This window comes from Mesocricetus auratus, unplaced genomic scaffold (assembly GCF_017639785.1).
Source record: "Mesocricetus auratus isolate SY011 unplaced genomic scaffold, BCM_Maur_2.0 Super-Scaffold_100691, whole genome shotgun sequence".
Classification (NCBI taxonomy): Eukaryota; Metazoa; Chordata; class Mammalia; order Rodentia; family Cricetidae; genus Mesocricetus; species Mesocricetus auratus.
The window spans coordinates 57,636-80,096 of record NW_024429267.1 but is presented as its reverse complement, the minus strand read 5'-3'; the positions used below and the strand labels follow the sequence as shown (position 1 = coordinate 80,096).

The 22,461-nt window shown below is 44.4% G+C and overlaps 1 protein-coding gene and 1 long non-coding RNA gene across 4 annotated transcripts in view; one reads left to right on the top strand and one right to left on the bottom strand.

The window, feature by feature from the left end:
- Thsd4 (thrombospondin type 1 domain containing 4) overlaps positions 1 to 22,461 on the top strand; it is a 544,450-nt gene that overhangs the window by 495,799 nt on the left and 26,190 nt on the right. For all 3 annotated transcript variants that reach the window (XR_005874742.1, XM_013117385.3, XM_005075596.4), the window contains 2 exons: positions 18,413 to 18,588; positions 22,014 to 22,110. Coding sequence is in view for 2 of the 3 variants with exons in the window: in XM_013117385.3 (XP_012972839.1) it covers positions 18,413 to 18,588; positions 22,014 to 22,110 (273 nt within the window). In the remaining variant the exon portion in view is untranslated. The remainder of the gene's footprint in view (positions 1 to 18,412; positions 18,589 to 22,013; positions 22,111 to 22,461) is intronic.
- LOC110341926 lies at positions 11,146 to 19,774 on the bottom strand. Its single transcript, XR_002383921.2, has 3 exons — positions 19,556 to 19,774; positions 13,772 to 13,858; positions 11,146 to 11,385 (listed from the first exon to the last, which is right to left on the bottom strand). It is a non-coding gene; the product is annotated as an uncharacterized LOC110341926 (long non-coding RNA).

Genomic DNA, 22,461 nt, shown 5'->3' with positions numbered 1-22,461 from the left:
AGAGTTAAAGGTCAAGCAGGCAGCAGAGAGGTAGCAACTAACAAATGTGTTGTTATGGAGAGGCCCAGACAAGCTGGTGAGCCTGCCAGACGAGGCTAAAGGAAGAAGGCTTACAGGGATAAGGCCTGTTCTTCAGGACAGAATTGAGTAATCAAGCTAAAGTCTATTAAGCCGCCATCAAATGCATGATTTCTCTGCTGACGCTGCTCTTCAACTTCCAAGCATCTTAATCAAATCAACATGTAAATGTTGTAGATATCATAAGAGCAAGGGTGTTATTAATTGAGGAAGAAAGTCAGCTAGCCCTTTACCCTCACAGATCATTTCCTCCTCAGTTCCAAGCTCAGTGACAGGCATTCCTACATCTCTCCACGATAAGGGCCCTGGATTTCAAACCCTGGTTTTGTTGTGTATCCTCTCACAGGCCTCTTTCTTATCTCTTGGGCTCTTTTGAAACAAGCAGTTATCAGATCAACATTTAGCTAACTGGCCTTGGTTAAATAGGTAATTTCCACCCTGACTCATGGCTTCTAAGAATTCAAGCCAAAATTCCAGGCTGGCTTTTAGCAATAAATACTATGATTAGCGTCTAACCAAGCGAGCTAACATTTTGCTTGGAGAAAACGTTTTCCCAAACAAATGTCTTTCAAGCAAGAACAATTTCACCTTGTCCATTTCCACCACGATGCTTCCCAGTGCTTAGAAGGAACCAGTGTATGGTATGAGAAGCTTCTTAGAGCCTTTAGAATCCAGTTCTCTCCGGGGTTTTATTCCTGCTGTGGAAGTTGCCATCTTGCAGGAATATATGGCTTCTCACTCAAGCTTTATCGTAGTCCTTCTGAGCCTCCTTCCGGTCACTGTTTATAAATGTATTTACTGGTGTATATATGGTGTCTGTGTGTATATGGTGTATGTGTGTGTCTGTGTGTGTGTATCTCTGTTTTTTCTGTCTCTGTGTATGTGTGTCTGTGTATTTGTATGTGTGTGTCTGTATGTCTCTTTATCTGTATATGTGTGTGTGTGTGTGTGTGTGTGTGTGTAGGATGGGGAAGGAAGACATTGTGTGTCCTGCTTCACCCCTCTCTGCTTTATTCCCTTCAGACAGAGTATCTCACTGAACCCAGAGCTCTGCAGATGACCAGCTAGCCTCAGCTAGCCTCCTGTCTCTGCCTCCCCATAGTGCAGGGTTATAGGCATGCCCAGCCATGCCCAGTTTTTCACAAAGGTGCTGTGATCAGGACTCGGGTCCTCGTGCTTCACATCAAGGGCTCTTGCCCACTGAGCCATCTCTCCAGACCCCTTCATGTCACTTTTGTTTATCCCAACACACTGGACACAAGACAGAAGCAGAGCCCTGGGCTGTAGCAGCTAAGGTGGCTGTCTGTGAGAGAATGTCACCAGTAATGTGTCTAGAGAGCTCCAGTCCAAAGGGGGTATAGGTTATAACTGATAATAAAGAAAATGACTTCTAGATTACTAGTTACTGTGTTTTACTCTAGTGTGGGTTTTGTTTTGTTGTTGTTTTGAGGCTTGGGGGTTTAGTTTTTCATTTTTTAATCTTATTTATTTTATTTTTTATTTAGGTTAGAAACAATTCTTGCTTCACATGTCAATCCCAGCTCCCTCTCCCTCCCTCCTCCCCGCTCCCCCCCCCCACCAGGACCTCCAGTCCCCTACCCAATCTCCACTCCAATCCCCAGGGAGGGTGAGGCCTTCCATGGAGGATCTCCAGAGTCTGTCATTTCATCCAGGGCAGGACCTAGGCCCTCCCCCAAGGGTCCAGGCTGAGAGAGCATCTCTCATTGTGTGATGGGCTCTCAAAGTCTATTTGTAAGCCAGGGATAAATACTACCCAAGGCCCCATAGATTACCTAGACCTCCTCACTGATACCCACATTCAGGGTGTATGGATCAGTCCCATGCTGTCCACCCAGCCATCAGTCTGGGGTTCAAGAGCTCCCCCTTGTTCAGGTCAACTGTTTCTGTGGGTTAAACCAGCCCAGTCTTAAGCCCCTAGTTTTTTATTTTGCTTTGTTTTCTATTTTTAAGTCTAGAGGCAGAGTTGGGCATGGTGGTATGTGATGCATGCCTTTAATCCTAGGAGGACTTTCGTGAGTTCCAGGCCAGCCTGATCTACATAGTAGATTCCAGGGTAGCTAGGGCTACATAAAGAAGCTGAAAGAAATAAAAAGAGAGAGAGAGGGAGGGAGGGAAAAGAGGCTACAGACAGCACACCTCCTTATTGCTGCACCTGGGGTGGGCTACACCCACTGTCTTGACAATGAGTGTCACACCTTGTCTTTGGCCCAGTGCTAAATAAGAGAAATTAAGGCTTGTGATGGGCACTCGGAGTGAGCGAGCCGGAGGCATTCCTAATGTCTGCATCAGAGCTGAGCTGGAGGCTGAGAGTTTGCAGTTGCTAAAGATTTTTTCAAGTCTGGGAGAAAGTCAAGTCAGGAACTTTGAGGAGAAGGCATCCAGCATGGAGTGGATTTTGAATTTTTGTCAAGCAGGTTGCTATAAATTTGTGTGTGTGTATGTGTGTTGTATGCACACGTGTGTGGGCATATTTATATCCAAGCACATGGCAACCTTCTCCACAGAGGTTTTAAAGTAACCACATAATTCTGTTCCCATCTAGACGGAGGGCCCTCCACGCTGCCCTGAACCCTGGCCTGAAGTCTCAGGACTGCAGCAGCGCCTCCTGCCCTGTGGTCACAGGGCTACACACAGCTGTGCCTGGGTGGCCCTGGAGTGCTGCCATGTCAAACACCAGCACTAACCAGAGGTTTTGAGTTCTGTGAGGTCCTGTCACCAGCCTGCAGTGGACAGCACAGTTCATGGGTGGCTCTGAGGCCTAGAGTCAGGACCACTAAAAGGGGTTTTGGGTGACATTCCCAGCTTCCGTGACTGGGGCACACTGCTATACTTTAAACTCAGTTCCCTCACCTGAAAAGAAGAATTGGAATAAGGAGGGCTGAGGGGATATACATGTGTGGGTTTACTTTGTAAACCATTAAATGCCACACAACAGAAAGGCAACGAGTCCACAGGCTCTGCTAATTGGATTTTCTGGTTATTGTTAGGCCTTAGTCAGAAATTTTCCAAATTCAAGATTGGAGGGCAAAGAGATTAGCAGACCTACATGTGTGATAAACACATGAGGCCCTCGGAAGCTGCAGCAACAGAAACAGTGTAGAAAACAGCAGGGGAAGCTGCCAGTCTCCACAGACCCCGGGTGCTGTGAAGCAGAGGGCACTTCCAGGAAGCACAGGGATGATCAGTGGGTGGCGACAATGGGGTGGGGGTGGGGTGGTGAAGCTGTCTACTGCCTTTGCAGATAGAGGGCAGACTTCCTTCTGTGCCGTTCAGTAGTGGGAGGAAGAGGCCTCCATGGACACTCACAAGGTAGAGATCTCAGATCTCTTGGCACAATGGGGTTGAACTTTACTCCAAGTTGGAATCACCTTGGAAAGTTTCACACCCCGAGTTGCCCAGCCTGCACTCCCAGGTTAACGAAATCTCTGGGGATGTGGGGATGGGTTCCAAGCTTTGGTACATGTATTTTTACAACTCACCAGATACTCACCATGGCCAGACTGGTCTGAGAAGCAATGACCTGCTTAAGGTGTGGCTGTGCATGACTGAGCAAAGGGTTAAGCTGCTGGAGATGGAAGGAGTCGTTCAGAGCCAGGGTAGACGACACCTGGCGATGACAAATTTGAGGCTTGCGTGCATGGACACACCAAAGCAAATGATCCTCAAGTTCCTTCCTTGACGTAGGAATGCTGGATCAATTTCCTGAGCTAAATTTCTTGAGCTCCAAGGAATGAGTTATTTTTAATACACACACACACACACACACACACACACACACACACACACACATTTAAAACGAAGAAATAGAAATACCATCTCCACCCCCAATCCATTTCACCTCTTCTCCATGGTGACCTGTAAGGACATCGAATGGAAATCTGGAAACTCAATGAAAGTTTCACAAACCCTGAGGAAAGCAGTTTTGAAAACCGCCAAGGAAGCAAATGAGTTTTCACAGAGATGAACACTGTACTCAGCCACTTATTGCTGGAATCTTGATTATTTTGGTGAACTGAAATAGCCAATCCCAGGTGGAGGAGAGCCAAAATAAATGATTGCAGAATTGAGCTGCTTGTTAGCTGGGAACATAAGTGGTGTCAGCTGGATTGTGGCTGACCCAGTGCCTTAGAAACTAGACCCAGGTCGGTCTCTGCTGCTGATGCCACATAAGACGCAAGAGTTGTCCTTTCTAACTCACTGTGTGTTACAGAAAGAACACTGCAAGGCCTTTGCTTGAAAGTCTCCATGATATCAACCCATAGGCTAAGTGTTCCCTTGGATTGAGCTATGTGGTGTGTAGAGCAGTTCTTTGTCCCAAGCATTCTCCTTAGTAGCATATTTCACACCATTATGTCTCACAACCTTCTATGTCACACAAACTCTACCCCAAAGCCGTAGCTCATATGTGGGGAACAAAGGCGACCATGGAAGGAAGAAATCAGAGGCAAAGACATGATAAGGTTGATTCTCAGTTCTGCTCTTAGCCTGCTGTGTAGATGCCAACAAGTTGTTGACCGTGTCACCCTCCTCTCCAAAATGAGGTTCTTGTCTGGCATCTTATTGCATTTCTGTAAACACAGCACTCAGGAGGCTGAGGCAGGAGAGCTGTGGGTTCAAAGCCTGCCTGAGCTATGTGAGTGTCTCAACACACACAAAAACACAAAACAGAACACTCTATGCTATTACTTGATGTATGGGATCATTGTGAGAGCCAAAGCCATATCCTCTTGAGTTCTATAAAATGTGTGGTTATTGAAGGCAAGAAGTGTAACACCAGGAGGATTTCAGTGTACACATATGTAATATGTATGGCAAACATAATATAAATAAGAGACCAAGGGACTTAAATTGGTGTTTTGGTTTTAGATTTTTAATAGGCTGTTCACCAGAGTTTTAGGTTCACAAAAAAAAAAAAAACAAATATAAGGGACAAAGATTTCCCATATACCCTCCCCATCCATCATATGCATAGATTTTTCCTCTGCTGGATGTGTGTGTGTGTGTGTGTGTGTCTTCGTATGTAGGTAAACATGCAGAACAACTTTAACTGTTATTTCTTGGGTGCTGTTTACCTTGTTTTTTAAGACAAGGTCTCTTGTTGACCTAGAGACCATTAATTAATAAAGCTAGCTGCTGGCCAGTACACTCCAGGAATCCACCTACCTCTGCCTTCCTAGTACTGGGGTTACAAGTACACATCACCATCCCTGGCGGTCTTTTCCTTTTGACATGGGTTTTGAGGGGTTATACTCAAGTCAAATTCACCTCAGCCACCCCCCCATCGTCATCTCTAAGACATATTTACTAGCAGTGGTGAATATAAATTCCAAGTAGGCTGCGACAAGTTAGGTTCCAGTGTTACAATCTCCAGATAATAGTAAAAAATTACAACCAAAATCTAGGAGATAAATTACATAGAATATTATTTAAAAATTCAAATCTCAAGGAAGGAAAAGAGGGGTCAGGGAAATAAAAAGCAGAGGATATAGCACTGGTAAAATAAGACTTACAGCTGACCAATAACTACCATCAATGTAGTTGTCTAGCATCCGCAGATAAAGAACCACATCATCAGAACAGACTGAGAAAGAAAGCCCAATGCACTGCCTACGAGAAGCCAACTCTAGGCAAAATGATACAGATTAAAAGCTAAAGGACAAAGCCTGTTGGTGGTGGTGCACGCCTTTAGCACCAGCACTCCGAGGCAGAGGCAAGTGGATCCCTGTGAGTTCAAGTCCATCCAGCCCGGTTTTACATGGTGAGTTCCTAGCTAGGGCTACATGGTTAAGACAATGTGGGTTTTCTTGGGGGGGGGCGACAAGCAAACAAAAGTCAGAGTGTGCTCATGGAGAAACAGAACTATACACATATGTACTTGAAGACTTTATTATACCCCTCAAGGTAATTGATTTTAAAAACAGCTAAGCTGACCTGTGCCAGTCCCTAGGCAACAGCAGTAGAAAACATGTTCTTTTTGAGTGCCTGTGAAGCAGTCACCAAGATAAACCATGCCCTGGGATATAGCATACTTTAACAAATTTACTGTAATTGCAACCATATAAACAGGTTTTTTCCAAACAATAGAATGTAAATGAAAATCAGTAACAGGAAACTGGAAGCTTCTCAAGTATTTAGAGTTGAACAATACATGGGAATGAAACAACAAACTTCTAAATAATCAGCCAGTTAAACACAAAGTCTTTCACAGGGTGGATGAGATAGCTCAGTGGCCAAGGTGCTTGCCTCGAAGCCTGACAATCTGAGTTCAATTCCCAGGTCCAGCATGGTAGAAGGGAACAACTGAGTCTCACAATTGTCTTCCGACCTACACACGCACACGTGCATGCACACACCCACAAATGAAAACAGTGAAGTACTAGTGTCTAATACAGTTGGGTGACCCTTGAAAGCATGAAAGAAACCAGTGATCAAAAGCCACACAGTTGTTTATAAGAAATGCCTATAGAATAGATTAGTAGTTACCAAGGGGTGGAGAAGCAGAACTAGAGTATTCATGAATATGAGATTTCTTTGAAGAATAGTGAAGGTATTGTAAATTTATGCATTAATGTAAATTTTTCATCTCTGAAAATTAAATCTAATGAGATATATGCTTTTTTTTAGTTTACATTTATAAGTGTTTTGTCTGCATGTATGTCTGTGAACTGTATACTTTAAAATGAGGTACTATGTTATATTGTGTGAATTTTGTCTCAACAAAGAAAAATAGTGTTTGAGAGATTCTCTGTCATTAAGAACACTTGGCACTCTCCCAGAGGACCTGAGTTTGGTTCCCAGCACTCAGATAGGCTCACAACCACCTATGACTCCAGGGGATCTCATACACTCTTTTGGCCTCTGATAAGCCAAAAGATGAGAGTAACCACACATACATGGCATATATTCACACACACACACACACACACACACACACACACACACACACAGCTTGTATTCATTACTTAGTTTTCTGTTGCTATGATTAAACACTGTAACCAGGATGCAACTAAAGGAAGAGAGAGTTTATTTTAGCTTACAGTTCCATAGAGAGGAGTCTGTCTCCCACGGCAGGCAACGATGGTGGCAGAAACGGGAAGCTGAGACATCACATCTTCAACCATGAAGTAGAGAGCAAACTAAAAACAGAGCATGGCTTTGAAAAAGTCCACTCCAATTAAGGTACTTCCTCCAGCTATATCTCCTACACCTCCCAAAACAGCGCCATCTACTGGAACCAAGTGTTCAAATGTGTGAGCCTATGGGGGACATCTCTCATTCAAACCACCATACACATAAACAGACATAAAATAAATATTTTACAAATAAAGTAAAGTAAAATTAATATGTCACAAATGCTTAGACAAGGGATTGAAAAGAGAATATCAGCATAGATTCTGCAGAGTTCATGGAGAGAGGGGGCTGATGGAAACTATTTTATGTCCATGAAGTAAAAACTTTCAGCCATGTCAATTGCTGGAATGAGACAGACTACCAAGATTCAGCCAAGAAGATGTATATGTAAATATATATATATATGTATATATATATATTATATTTTTAACTCTGAAATGTAAAATCCTCCAGCACAGACATGAGCCTGTGGTTGTGTTAGCTAACCCTACTATATGTCTGTAGTAGGAAAAAATAATAGTGATGCCAGTTCTCTGCCATCTCACAGAAGACCAGAGGCAAAGGAATACTTTCCAACTCATTTGATGGGTGCTTATTACCCTGACACCAAGACCAGATGAGACACTATAAGAAAAGAGAAAACACAGAACTAATCCTTGTCAACACAGTGTAAAATATTGACAGGAAAAAAAACTTAAAATACTAGAAAATAAAATATATCAAAAATAAAGGGCCAATACATCTCAGCCCAACAAGATTTATTCCAGGAATGCAAGGCTGGTTCAACACTGGAGGAATGACAGAAAGTTGGTCTTTACATACCAAGTTACTATTAGTTACCTGGAAGAAAGGGTTTCTGAGAGACTAATGCACAGTAACTGACTTCAGATAATAATGTCCTATGTTCCAGCACAAAGGAATGAAAGTATTTAAAAGGATACTTTAGCCTGACTTGAACATTATACAATGTATATGTGTATTGAAACATTATATGTTATCCCATAAATACATAGTATTTATGTGTCAATTTCAATTTTCAATTGCTTAGAGTCAAGGAGATGATTCAGAGGGGCCTTACTAACAAGCATGAATGTCTTGAGTTCAAATCCCCAGGACCCACATGGAGGAAGGAGAGATCTGATGCTCACAAGTTGCCCTCTCACTTCCACTTACACACTGTGGCACACACTCGCGTGCATGTGTGCTCACACATACTAAATAAATAAAGGGTTTCAGTTTAGTTACTTGTAGATCACTTGCCTAACATGCAGAAGGCTATGAGTTCAATCCCCAGCCTACAAAAGTATTAATAATAAGAGTTTTGTTACTGTAATTCACTATCTTAACAGACAGATGCAGGAAAAAAAAACATCATCTCAATAGATGAAAGAAACATTTTAAATATTCAACATCTGGACTGAGGGGATGACTCTGTAGGTAAGTGCATTTGCTATGCAAGTGTGAAGGCTTGAGCTCAGATCCTTAGCACCCATATAAAAGGCTGGGGGTGGCCAGACACACACTTATAACTCCATCACTATGGGAGGTGGAGACAGGAGGATGGCTGGAGCTTGCTGGCTGTCAGCCTAGCTCAGGTTCATTGAGAGACCCTGTCTCAAGGGACAGAGAGTGACAGAGCAGGATACCTGATGTTTTCCCTTGACCTCTTCCTTCATACAGGCACACACACACACCTCAATACTCTTTCCTGGTTTTAAAAACAGAACAAAAGGAATAGACTTCCTTCACCGTTTCTAAAAAGATCTACAAGACAGGCATGGAAAGGACAGCTACTGCCTAGTGTAACATCTCTAGTCCATCAAGAGCAAACCATGTACTGCTCCAACTCGCTCTATACTGAAGTTCTGGCAGAAAGAAAAAGAACTCAAAGGTAAATGGGCTGTAAAGGAAAGCGCAAAGCATGATTGTCTGCCAGGTAAACAGAGAATATATGCCAGTGTAGAGAGCAGACGGGCAGCGGCCCACATGAAAGGCTGGAAAGGGTTTTACTACCTAAAAGTAACACAAGGGAATTTGGGAGGGAACTGAGGCTAGACAATTGTAAACCCCCCCCCCCGAGTTCATAGCTATGAAAGTCGAAGTAACTCTTGAATCAACATAGTGTAATATTCGTCCTTAATGCTACAGTCAGTAAGAAGGTAGCTCGGCCAAGCCAACTGGCAGGCCTGGTTTAAAGAGATTAGGTAACTGGAGTGAACAATAGCTGGAAGAGTCTTTCTCCAAGAACCCATCAGTGCAATCTCTAGAGACCAATCTACCCTGCCTCCCGTGCTGGGGAAGACAGCCCACGCGGTCTCCTTGCCAAGCGCCACTTCTTCCTTGCTCGGGGCTGTGCAGGGGCTGTGCTCTGGCTGTTTGTTGGGCTCTGCCCTCCTGGATTTCTTGGTTCTTCTTTCTCTTTGTTTGTGCTCTTCGTGTCCTCCAGAATGCCCGTGGGGGGTTGAGGTCACAAGGTCCTCTGCCTCCCCTACGCTGCCATTGCCCTTTTTAGCATCTGTCACCTATTGGGGTTCTGAAGATAGAGAGTTGTGCTTACAGCATGTCCCAGAATCTTCTGTCCCCTAATACCATGCTCAAGTGTGTCCCACTCAGCGTATGTATTTGCTAGGATTTTGTTAGACTCCAGTGTTGCAGAATCTTGTGGTCCATCCCCATTACTGTGACAACCAGCACATCATCGGGGAAGAAGCAATGCACTACTGTGGCCTTTGGAACCAATTTGGAGATCAAAGTAGAATTTGGATATTCAATGTCCCATACTGCCCCTACCTCAGATAAATGTATTTTCGGTTCCTGCCAAGCTGGAAAGAGGCCATTTCAGCCATCTTCACTGCTCATGGGAAATGATTGGAGATCTTATATCAAAGGGAATCATTGATGCTTCAGTGGGCCTAACCACTTCAAGGCTTTGCAGATGAATTAGATATGAGTCCTAGAAAGGTTAGTATTTGACAACATTTCAGAGTCTGTGAGAAATTGATCTGTCCTCTTGCCTGCTCATCCCTTATCATGTTTCCTTATGTCAGTGTTAAACAGAGGGTGGGCCCTAGAGACAGTAGGGCGGGGCTGCAGAGACGGCTGCCACACAAGCATGAGGACCTGAGTTCTGATGCCCACGACCCACACCAAAAAGCTGGACTTGGGGCTGGAGGAGATGACCCAGCAGTTAAGAGCACATACTGCTCTTGCAGAAGACCCAAGATTAGTTCTCAGCACCCATGCGGAGTGGCTCACCACCACCTGTAACTCCAGCTGCAGTGGGGCCTCACACCTCTGTCCTTCTTGGACACCAGTACTACCCCCACAGAGACGCATTATTTTTTTAAAATTTTAAAAAATCATTATTTTTAAAAGCTGGATGTGGTAATGTGTTGCATCTATAATCCAATCATTCCTACTGGGAGATGGGAGGCACAGACAGGAGACTCCCAGGAAGTTCATGGGGCAGGTAGTCCAGAATGCACAGTGGTGAGCAAGACCCTATTTCAGACAAGACCAACAGCTAATCTCTCTGTCTCTGTCTCTCTCTGTCTCTCTTTCTCTCTCTCTCTCTCTCTCTCTCTCTCTCTCTCTCACACACACACACACACACACACACACACACACATCTATCAAAAAAACAACCTTCATGCTGAGCCTGGATGCCTAGTGCATGTGTTGGGATGTTTTGGAGTCTTTGAGACAAAAATGCTTCTCTCACAGGAGTGAGCTCTTACCCTGGTTCCTGAAGCAAGATTGACACCTCCCCCTGAGTCTTTCACACACACTTCCTCCTAGTGCTTCCCCATCACACTTGTGATAAAGCCAAGGGACCCTTTGCAGACCATGCTGTGTGACCTTTCCAGTCGCCATGTCATGAACTGGATAAGCCTCTCTTCTTTATATATCACTCAGCACTTTATTGCAGCAACACAAAATGAACTGTGGCAGGGGACTGCAGGTGGAGGCTCAGCATTCTCATCTCTAGGAAGTTCCCAAGTGGTGCTGATGCTGCTGGTCCAGGGATCAGGCCTTGGGAACCGTGGCCTCTGCAGCTGTACCACTTGTACTTGTTGCTCAGTACTCAAGTGCAGGAACAGCCCCCAGGTGGGGTTAAGTCCATTTGGAGCTCTGCCTTGCATTGCTTAACCCAATCTGGAAGTGAGAAGGGAGTATAGGTATAAAAATAAATAAATGTCTATATTCTTGTCCTCAAAATGGTAGTTACTTACTAGTATCTTATGTTCACTTTAATACTTAGATATCATCTTCCTAATATGATTTTTAATTTTAATTTATGTCTATTCTGTTCTAAAAACAAGGTTTTAAATTGTTTCTGTGAAAGGATATGCACGCATGTGTGCACGCGCACGCATGCGCGCGCACAATTATCAGAAAGTGAAAGGTTTGGACTTGGGAGGCAGAGGCAGTCAGATCTCTGTGTGTTTGAGGCCAGCCTGGTCTACAAAATAAGTTCCAGGACAGAAAGGGCTGTTACACAGAGAAACCCTGTCTCAAAAAACAAAAAAAAAAAAGAAAAGAAAAAGAAAGAAAGAAAGAAAGAAAGAAAGAAAGAAAGAAAGAAAGAAAGAAAGAGGTTTGGGAAGCAACCAGAGATGGCACAGGAAATAAGACCTGGTGCATGCTGGGGTTTCCCCGGCTGGGGCATGGGAATGTGAGACTCCAGCACACTGCTGTCCTCACTTTTAACGTGCTGGATTTTCCATTGAAATTAACTATGTAGCAGTATTATTTGCATTATTACTGAGGGGAGTGCACCCGCCCCACCATGTGTGTAGAAATCAGAGGACAGCTTTGTGAAGTTAGTTCTGTCCTTCCAGCTCTACATGGCTTCTGAGATTGAACCCAAGTCACCAGGCTTGCCCAGCAAGCCTCTTTTAGCCACTTAGCCTTCTTGTCAGCCCTGAAGGTTTATTCGAGTTCCCGAGTAGACTAGAGATAAACTCACTCCACTAGCACTGTGCACACTTCTCCAGTAAGTCCCCAGGGGCCTCGGAAAATTAGCATTTAGCTGTGGGTCAGCATTAGCTCAGTGGTATGCTACCACACCTGCACGTGAGCTTGAAACCTCATGTAGTGTCTTCCTGGTGTAGTTTTAGTTCTGGTGTGATTATTGTCAAAAGCATTCAAAAGAATGCCCCCCTTCCACATATGGTCAGATATCTGACTGCTTAGGGAGTGTCACCATTTGAAGGGATGAGGAGGTGTGGCCTGGTTGGAGGAAGTATGTCACTGGGGATGAGCTACTACCCCGTCAGCCTGCATACCACCATGCCCCCCCCATCATGATGACAATGGACTAAACCTCTGAAATTGTAAGCAAGCCCCAATTAAATGCTTTCCTTTATAAGAGTTGCCATGATCATGGTATCTATTCAGAGCAATAGAACACTGATTAAGACACTACTTGTTTGGCTCAGAAGCGGGTGAACCATTGTTTTCAAACATAAGCTTCAACCATCTGTTTTAATCACCAATTTTTGTAATTAAAAAAAGGTAACCAAATCACCAGTATTGAGCGGCCTTAGGAAAAATTGCTTAGAATAAATATGGAATTAGTATAGTCATGTGTTTATATGTGTGCTTTAATTAAAAGATGTACTTGGAGTGGGAGTAGTGTGTGTGTGTGTGTGTGTGTGTGTGTGTGTGTGTGTGTGTGTGTGTTTTGCTGTCTAATGACCTGTGCTTTAAACTTTAGCTGACAACCTGAGGGCTGGTGTCAGGCCAACAAAGAAGTGGTCAGTGGTGTTGTTAAATGGCCAGCACTTGACCTTGACCTCGGGAAGATGCTGACATCATTCAGCAGCATCTGCTCAGTGACTTTTGATTTAAATACTAAACAAGACAGCACTCCTGCCTCGAGAAGAGTCTGGCTGACAATGAGGGAGCTGTGTGAGTTTTTGACAGATCAAATCACACAACACCTTGACCATGAACCAGAGGAGAGTCAGCTTTATAATTTAGGCATGGAAATCGGGTGGCAGAGAACAGGCAAGAGGGAGTAATGGTGTTGGGAGAAGACCTTGGGCAGCATGCAGAGACGGGTAGTCAGACTTCTGCTGTGGTCTGGATGTGATGCCAGGGAACCTTGGATGTATGAGGTGACTGGGCAAGGGGAGAAGAAGGAGACCAATGTGACAGCAGATTTCAGGAGACAGTGGTAGAGTGTCAAAACAAGAGTCAAAGATGATTGCCAGAATTTGAACCTGTGTAGTGGGATGGTATTTTTTAAAGATGGGCATCAAGAAGCAGACTAGTATCACTAGAGCTGAGTTTCTGCAGAGCGAGTATGTGTGGAGCAGGCATGTGCGTAGTTGGTAAGGGCAGAGTGGGTATGGGAAGACTGAGTAAGGTCAGAGTAAGGATGGGGCTTGTCTTGAGCTGGACCTGAGAGTAGGGGAGACACACCAGATGCCTAGGACATGTTTGTGATGGGAAAGGACTTGGATTTTATGCATGTCCACTCTTCATGCTGTATTGGTGCCAGGAGACTTGGGGCTCCCGAAGTCCCAGGCCTTACCTTTTCTTTACTTGTCCCTACTTCTCCTTTGCCTGGCTTCTTTTCTGACAAGCCATAACCTGGTTCCATTCCATGTGTTATTTGAGGCTGGACAAAACAGATACACTCTTTTAAGTCATTAAGGATTCAAAGAAAATTTGGAATCAGAATCAATCAAATGTTCTCATATTTTACAGAATGATAATTACCCATACTTAGCTACAGTTTAGCAACAAAATAAGAACAAAGTGTGGCATTTCCATTCTTTGAGCCTCAGAGCCTGTGTTCGTGGAGTGCCCAGAGGACACCAGCCTTCTTGCTCAAAGGCTGTCTGGTTTCTGGCCCAAGTGTGATTACTAGGTACACTGAGAACACACGGGTTTGAGGCTGTCCCAAGGCAGAACACCAAAGTGAATGTGAACAGGGGAATTGCCAGGTTTGTGTGCCTCGCTAACAAGGACCATCATTTGGATGTTCTGTCACACTGGACCTGGTCTGCCTCAGAAGGTGTGCCCGATTTTTGTTTTGCTAAAAGAATTTGTGCTTGTCTTTGCACGTGGCTACCGATTGGTGCTGAGGGGAGGAGGATGGTTTTAACATTAGAGTTGTTTTATTTTTAGTTTGTATATGTGTGGTACATTCATGGGGGTGGGCAGAGGTTGATGGTGGATATCTTAATCTCTCTAGCTTACTTTTCCAAAGAGGCCCTCTCACTGGACTTGTCGATCACCAGGTCAACTAGATTGTCTGTCCAATAAGTTCCAGAATCTTCTTGTCTCTGTCATTTCAACCCAGCCCACAACTTGGGTTACAGATATGTGCCACCATGCCAGTTTTTTATGTAGGTTATGAGTATCTGAACTCCTGTTCTCATGCTTGCCTGGCAAACATGTTACCCACTAAGCCACCTCCCCACTCCTAAACATTAAAACTCATAAATAGGGATATCAAGATGTAACAAGACTTCTTGACAATCTGCAGAATACTTTCTTAGGGCTTAGCTTCAGATTTATAAAGTAAAATATAGAAGAATACAATGAAAGCAATTATACAGAAATGCAATTATATAAAGGTAGCTAAAAATAATGTTGTGGTATAATAACGTAGGCAGTTTTTGTTTTGCTTTGTTTTGTTGTTTGTTTTTATTTTTATTTTTTGTAGACATTAAAATGGGGGGTGGGTGGGGTACTAAACACTTGTACCATGTCCTGTGTATTTAAATTTTAAATATTTACACTGTAATGAATACACATGTATTCATCCCATGTGTAATGAATTTTAAGTGATAATGAAAGGACAGAATGAGGCACTGAGCGTGGTGGCGTGTGCCTTTATTCCTGCCACTGGCATGGAGAGGCAGGAGGATCTCTGTGAGTTCAAGGCAAGTCTGGTCTACAGAGCAAGTAGCAGGCCAGCTAGGGCTTCACAGAGAGACCCTGTCTTGAAAAGGGATAGACAAAATGGAAACCAAATGTCTTCCCTCTCTTCTCCCACATTCACCCATATCCAGTTCCTGTCCCAGTGCTGACAGGTGTGTGACTGCTATTTTAAATAGTTTTGTGTGTGTGTGTGTGTGTGTGTGTGTGTGTGTATGTGTGTGTGTATACACATATATACACATATGTAAGTTTCATTGACAAGCATACTAAATCAAACAGCATCACACAGGTCTTCACTTCTGTTTTGATTTTTGTTTTATTTTGGTTTTTCTGTTTGTTTACTGAGACAGAGTTCTTCTGTGTAGCCCCGGCTATACTGAAACTCACTGTGTAGACCAGGCTGGTCTCTAACTCAGAGATCCGTCTGCCTCTGCCTCCTAGTACTGGGATTAAAGGTGTGTGCCACCATCACTGGGCTGTTTTATAAATATCATTTTTAAAAATCACTGGACTGGAGCATGGCTGTGAGCAAAGGGCTCACCACACAAGCATGATCCCCGGAACCTACATAAAAGGCAGACATGGTAGGTAACATATCTGTGACCCCAGTGTTCCTACAGCAAGTTGGAGGTGAACACATGACAATCTCCAGATAGCCTGGTGAATACAGTGGTGATGAGATCCTATGTGGAACGAAGCGGAGGGTGAGGACTGACAGCCTGTGTTCTCTGCCTTCTACAAGTACACGATGGCACACACACGCACACCTGCATACTCACGTATGCCTTAACACACCATACAGACACATGTTTTTAAATAAATCACAGAGTTCTTTCCTACACCCAGACTCCTCTCATTCACTCTGCGGCATTGGAGTGTCCGTTGTGTGGACAGCAGCATTTGATTTACGTAAGCCATCTCTTACTGATAAGTATTGAGATAGTCTGTGCACTTAGGGAACATCATCATTATAAACTCTTTTGTGTACTTCCAGAAATAGATGCCCAGGTACTTTTCTGGAAATGGAATTCTTTAACCAAAGTACACACGGGGTTTTAACAGCGAGACCGAATTGCCCTCCAGTGTGGCAGAGCCAAGTTAAAATCTCATCAGCTGCATTGTGGGCACTTGCTAACTTTGTACCTGACGATGTTGGTTATATTGAATTTTTTAACATTAATCCAATATAGTGGGTCAAAAATAACTCGGAATGCTTTGGGCTTGTATTAGAAGTTGGCAGAACACTTCATTGGCTTATGGCATACTTGAACTTGGTTCTCTGTGAGCTGCCTGTTTGTTATTCTTTCCCTTAATTTCCTCCGTTTGTTTCTTTTTCTCTGGGGTATTCTCTGTGTGGTTAGCGGTGCTGCACCCTTGAGCTGTGCTGTGAGTTATCATCAGCATGCTGGCCTTTGCGGGACTTAGCGGGAGACAAATGTTGGATGGAGGCCTCACAGGAAGGCTCTGTGTCTCACAGGGCACTTGAGTGAAGAAAAACGGGCTGGACTGGGCAGAGGACTTTCCAGAGGAAACCAGCATAAGGCATGACTAAGACTTGGAGGTTTCTGGGTAGTGTGGAACACACCTTTTAACCCCAGCTCTTTGGAGGCAGAGACAGGTGAAATCTCTGAATTCAAGGCCAGCCTGGTTTACAGAGTGGGTTTCAGCATAACCAGAGCTACAAGAGAAACCCTGTCTTGATAAACAAAGATTTAGAGGTGAGGGGGACATTTCTAGATGAAAGGTTAGCATTGAAGAGGAGATGCTGTAAGATGAGCTATTACCCAGGAACAGACTTAGCAACATGGAAGCAGTAGAGATATCCATTGAATTTCTTTCAATGGACTGTTGAGAACCTTGAGGAAACCTTGAGAAATGAGCTTTGTTTGAATTATTTTCTTTTCAGCACATTTTCACATGTGCTTCATGTGAAAGTTACCCATACAGACCAGAAGAGGGAGCTAGAATTACACATGGCTATGAGCCACCCAGAATGAGTGTTAGAAACAAAACCCAGTACCTCTGGAAGAATAGCAAGCAGGCTTAATTAACTGCTGAGCCATCCCTCCAGCAAATGTGCTTCTTCTCTAAAAATTTATTTTGTTTGTATGTGTGTTTTGCCTGCATTTGGTTTTTGCTCCATGTGCAAGACTAGTACCTGCAGAGACCAAAGAGGGCATCCCATCCACTGGGAGCCACCATGTGGGTGCTGGGAATTAAACTCTGGTTCTCTGCCAGAACAGCAAGTGTTCCTAACTGCTGATCCATCTCTCCCTAAGTGTGCTGCTGCTTCTCCTTCTTCTCCTTCTTCTCCTTCTTCTCCTTCTCCTTCTCCTTCTTCTTCTCCTTCTTCTTTTTCTTCTCCTTCTTCTCCTTCTCCTCCTTCTCCTTCTCCTTCTCCTTGTCCTTGTCCTTGTCCTTCTCCTTGTCCTTGTCCTTCTCCTTGTCCTTGTCCTTGTCCTTGTCCTTGTCCTTCTCCTTCTCCTTCTCCTTCTCCTTCTCCTTCTCCTTCTCCTTCTCCTTCTTCTTCTTCTTCTTCTTCTTCTTCTTCTTCTTCTTCTTCTTTTTTAAGACAGGGTCTCAAGTAGTCCCTACTGGCTTGAAATTCATGAGGTAACCAAGGATGACTGAAATTCTGATCCTCTTGCCTCTACTCCCAAGTGCTGGCATTCCAGGATGAGCTACCCACTTCCAGTTTTATGCAATGTTGGAGGTAGAACTTAGTGTTTCTTGCATGCCATGTAGGCACACTACCCACTGAGCTGTCTATATTGTCAGCCTCTGTGAATAAATGTCTAAGATGCTTAATGTACTCTTCCTTAGTTTCTGCTCTTGGTTTTGCTATTCCAAGTCAGGCTGGAGTGCATGCGGGGTGCCTAAGTACGAAGACCCTTCTGTTCCTTCACAAAGCTTCTGGTTCTGAAGGCCTAGTCTCTGAGAAAGTCAGCACTGCTGAAATCTGTATCTTCTCCAATGCATGGTGTGTGTCCAACAGTGCAAAGTTGAATGCTTTTATTCTCTTGGAAAGATAAAAGCAAAACCCTAACTCTGGCAGGTTCTTTTTTGGGGGGGCGACAGGCTGTATTTTTCCTATGATAAAATGTTTTTTTTGCAAGAGAAAAAATATATTTGAATTAATTTTTTTTGAAATTTTGAAACTAAATATACCTTAGTATATATGGATAAATATACCTATTAATAGGTTTTGTGTCCCCCAATAATAGACTGCTTTCTTGTGCACACCCTGAGCTTACCAGGCAAACCATCTCTTTTGTTTCCACAGCCTTGCGAAGTCGCTCTGGCCGCTCCATCATCAATGGGAACTGGGCAATTGATCGCCCAGGGAAGTATGAAGGTGGAGGGACGATGTTCACCTACAAGCGACCGAATGAGATCTCCAGCACTGCTGGAGAGTCCTTCCTGGCTGAAGGTCCCACCAATGAGATCCTGGATGTCTATGTGAGTTTGGGTGTTTGGTGGATGCCCTCTGGATTTGGGTTCCTATAGCTTCCAAGAAACACACTCTGAACAAATAAACAATATATCTTTGCCCAGGCTCGATAAAATCATTTGAGTGAAGCCCATGTGAGGGACCCCTTTCAATGCTTGGCGTTGGTCTTTGACATTTACCCCTGCATGTACAAGACTCACAGAAACCATAAAGTCTACCAGGTGCTTCATTACCCTCAGAGTTTATGGACCCAGTAAAACCAATTTTACTTGTTGACCCAAATCAGAAGCAAACAAATGCCCTGTTTCATGAGCCCTGGAGTTCCTCCAGGCTCTTTCCTCCCAGTGCTAATTTGGCATGTTTTCTTTTATGGCAGAAGAAAGAAAATGCCAAATGCAAAGCAACCCATTCCAGGTCCAACCTTCTCAACTCCATCAAGGCAAATGGAGAAGGAACACTCCAGGTGACCCCGGCTGAAATGATGAAGCTTCAGCTGCACTACAAGTGCCCTGCTTCCCACAGACAGGGCTGTGATCACTTTATTTGAAGCCAGAATATCAATATTAAATTGGCCAAGAGTTGTTTCTAATGGTCTTTTAAAAAAAAAACTACCAGAGGAGCATGGAGAGCTCACTCTGTCTATAAAAGGCCTGTCTTGCAAGCATGAGAAACTGAGTTCCAGCCTCAACACCCATGTAAAAGATGGGTGTGATGACACCTTCCTATAATCCCAGAACTGTATAGGCAGCCAGCCTAGCTTAATAGGTGAGCCCCAGGTCCCAGTCAGAGACCCTGCCTCAAACAGCATGGGGGTCTGCTCCTGAGTCATGACACCCAAGCTTGACCTTTGACCTCCACATGCACACATACACATGTGCACACTCACATGAAGCCACTAGAATCCAGACTCCTAAAAAGGTGAGGAACTAATGGGTGACAAGAAGCAAAAGCTTAAAATAAATACACGATGCTTACTGTTCCCAGAGCCATGCTGGTCTCCAATATTTGCTGTGTCGGGTTTGAGAAATAGCATTCATTGTGATTGTTTTCTCCAACTCTACAGTTCTGGTCTGTTCCTCTTGAGGGATAGTAGACTAAAAGTTACAAGAGATGCCTTGTTTTAGTTCATTTGAGATTTTTTTGTGAGTCATCCACTTGGTTGTTTGGCCCTGAGTAAATATGAATGGTATCAGAGGCTAAGGCTCCGCAGTGAAAGCCTCCTGTGGGTGGTCTAGGGAAGGTGGCCAAAAATAATCCCATAAACAGCATAGGCCTCCAGTGGCGGAATCCAGTGTGTTTCCTCACACAGAAGAGGCACGGGAGAGGGCAGAAGGAGAAACCGTGTACAGAGGGAATTGAGGGGGTTGGGGCAGACAGCAAGGACCTGCTGTGTCCCTCAGGGGTCCAGCGCTCAGCGCCGTGTTTCTGCAATGCCAATGAGTAAGTCTTGGCTTGTGACATGAGGAGCTGAGTGCCTCTCATGTCTGCCACCTCTGGGTGAGTGACGGGAGAGCCGGTTTCATGGGTAGGAAGGAAAGGCAAGAGGTGGTGGCATGACCAGGACAGAGAAACGCAGCAGGGCCCCAGAGCAGACGTGACTCATGAAAACTTTCAGGGTAACAAGCTTCAAAATCAGTCATTCTTCTCTCTCTTCCTGATGAAGAAATTAAAACTAGGGATCTAGAGACTGGCACTGGGTTGCATGGCTGGTCAGCAAGAGACACTTTACAGAGCAAAAATATTGGCAAGACAGTGTCCCCGTGCTTGCCTCCCAATTATATTGTAGGTTTTAGTGTTGTTGCTCCAATCTGCCCGTCGCCCTGCCTTCTGCCTTAACAGCTGTGGACACAGGGAGGGCTCGTAGGCAGGGACTGGTTCTGTTGGCCTTCCTCGTTTATCCTGTGCCTCTGTTCCAGACCTCTGCAGCCCACACAGCTTCCTGCTGGCCATCCTACTTACTTTTTTTTTTTTTTTTTTTTTTTTTTTGGTTTTTACGAGACAGGGTTTCTCTGTATTGTTTCGGAGGCTATCGGTCCAGCCCGGCCTCGAACTCACAGAGATCCTCCTACATCTGCCTCCCGAGTGCTGGGATTAAAGGCGTGCACCACCACCGCCCGGCCTTACTTTTATTTTATTTTTATTTTTTTTATTTTATTAATAATTTTATTTATTTATTATTATTTTTTTATTTTCCATTTTAAATTTAGATAAGAAACAAGGTTGCTTCACAAGTCAGTTCGAGGTCCCTCTCCCTTTCCCTCCCCTCCTCCCGTGTCCTCCCCCCATCCCCCCCCCCGTTATCCCCTCATTCCCCCAGGGAGGGTGAGGCCCTCCATGGGGGTGTCCATAGTCTGTCATTTCATATAGGGCAGGGCCTAGACCCTTCCCCAAGAGTTCAGGGTGAGAGTGCACCTCACATTGTTCTATGGGAGTCCAGAGTCTGTGTGTATACTTGGGATGGGTACTGATCTGCTGTCCAAGGCTCAATAGATTACCTAGGCCTCCTCACTGACACCCAGATTCAGGGTGTCTTGATCAGTCCCATGCTGGATTCCCAGGCTGATGCCTGGGATTCAAGAGTTAACCTTTGTCTGGTCAGCTGTTTCTGGGGGTTAAACCAGCCCAGTCTTAATCCCTTTGATCATCAGTCCTCCCTCTCTGATACTGGCTTTCTTGAGTTCAGCTCAGTACTTCTTACTTTTATTTTTTATTGTTTGTTTGTTTGCTTTTGTCATTGTTTCCTCAAATAATATGACCCAGGCAGGCTTCTTTTTTTTTAATGTGTGTTTTTTTTGTTTTGTTTTGTTGTTGTTTGTTTGTTTGTTTGGTCTGGGTTTTGGTTTTCCACTCTATTTCATTATAGTTCTGGAACTTTGTATGTGTGAAAGTGAGCGAGACTCAGGCAGCCAAAAGAGAGAGGACTGAGGACTAGGGCAGACCTTAGCCTTACTGGCCTGCAGAACAGTAAAGGGCCCTTGATGGTCTAGGCTAGTCATGCCCCAGAGATCTGGTCCTTGTTTCTTGACTCTGTGTCACCACCTAGTGCTCAGACAGATTCCTCTGCAGAATGAAGAGCTTGGGACATTCAGAGGCCATAGATCCCGGCCTGGCTGAGAATGGCTGCCAGCCACAGGTTCTCCTACTGTAGACCCTGTCCAGTTTGGACTTCATAAAACCTTCACTTTTATCTTGATAAAATCTTGGCCATTCACTCATTTTTCTTCTGATTTATGAACACATGAAGTCTTGAATTCTTCAAAAGCAACCCACAAGAAACCAATGGAAGTAACTTCGCCCAACACGCCACAGGGTTATTACTGTCACTACATGAGAGCTTGCAATTTAACTACAATACAACTTATGTTATTGAGACCCAAGCCAGCAGGAAATCAGGGTATGGGGGGTTGTGGTGACTTTGACTTTGTGTCCTCAGATGATACACCAGCAGCCCAACCCAGGCGTCCACTACGAGTACGTGATCATGGGGAACAATGCCATCAGCCCACAGGTGCCACCCCTCAGGAGACCAGGTAAAGGTCCTTGTTTTGCACCAACTATTCTGAGTCACTTTCTCCTCTCTCTCTCTCTCTCTCTCTCTCTCTCTCTCTCTCTCTCTCTCTCTCTCTCTCTCTCTCTCTCTCTCTCTGTCTCTCTCTCTCTCTGTCTCTCTGTCTCTCTCTGTCTCTCTGTCTCTGTTTCTCTGTGTCTCTCTCCTCTCTCTGTCTCTCTCTGTCCCTGTCTCTCTCTCTCTCTGTCTCTGTCTCTCTCCTCTCCTCTGCTCTCCTTCTCTCTCTCATTGTGTCCTAACAATGCAGAAAAACCTGTAGATACATATTGCAGGCTAGTGGACTTGGTATCAGAACATGCTTTGTCATGGGAGT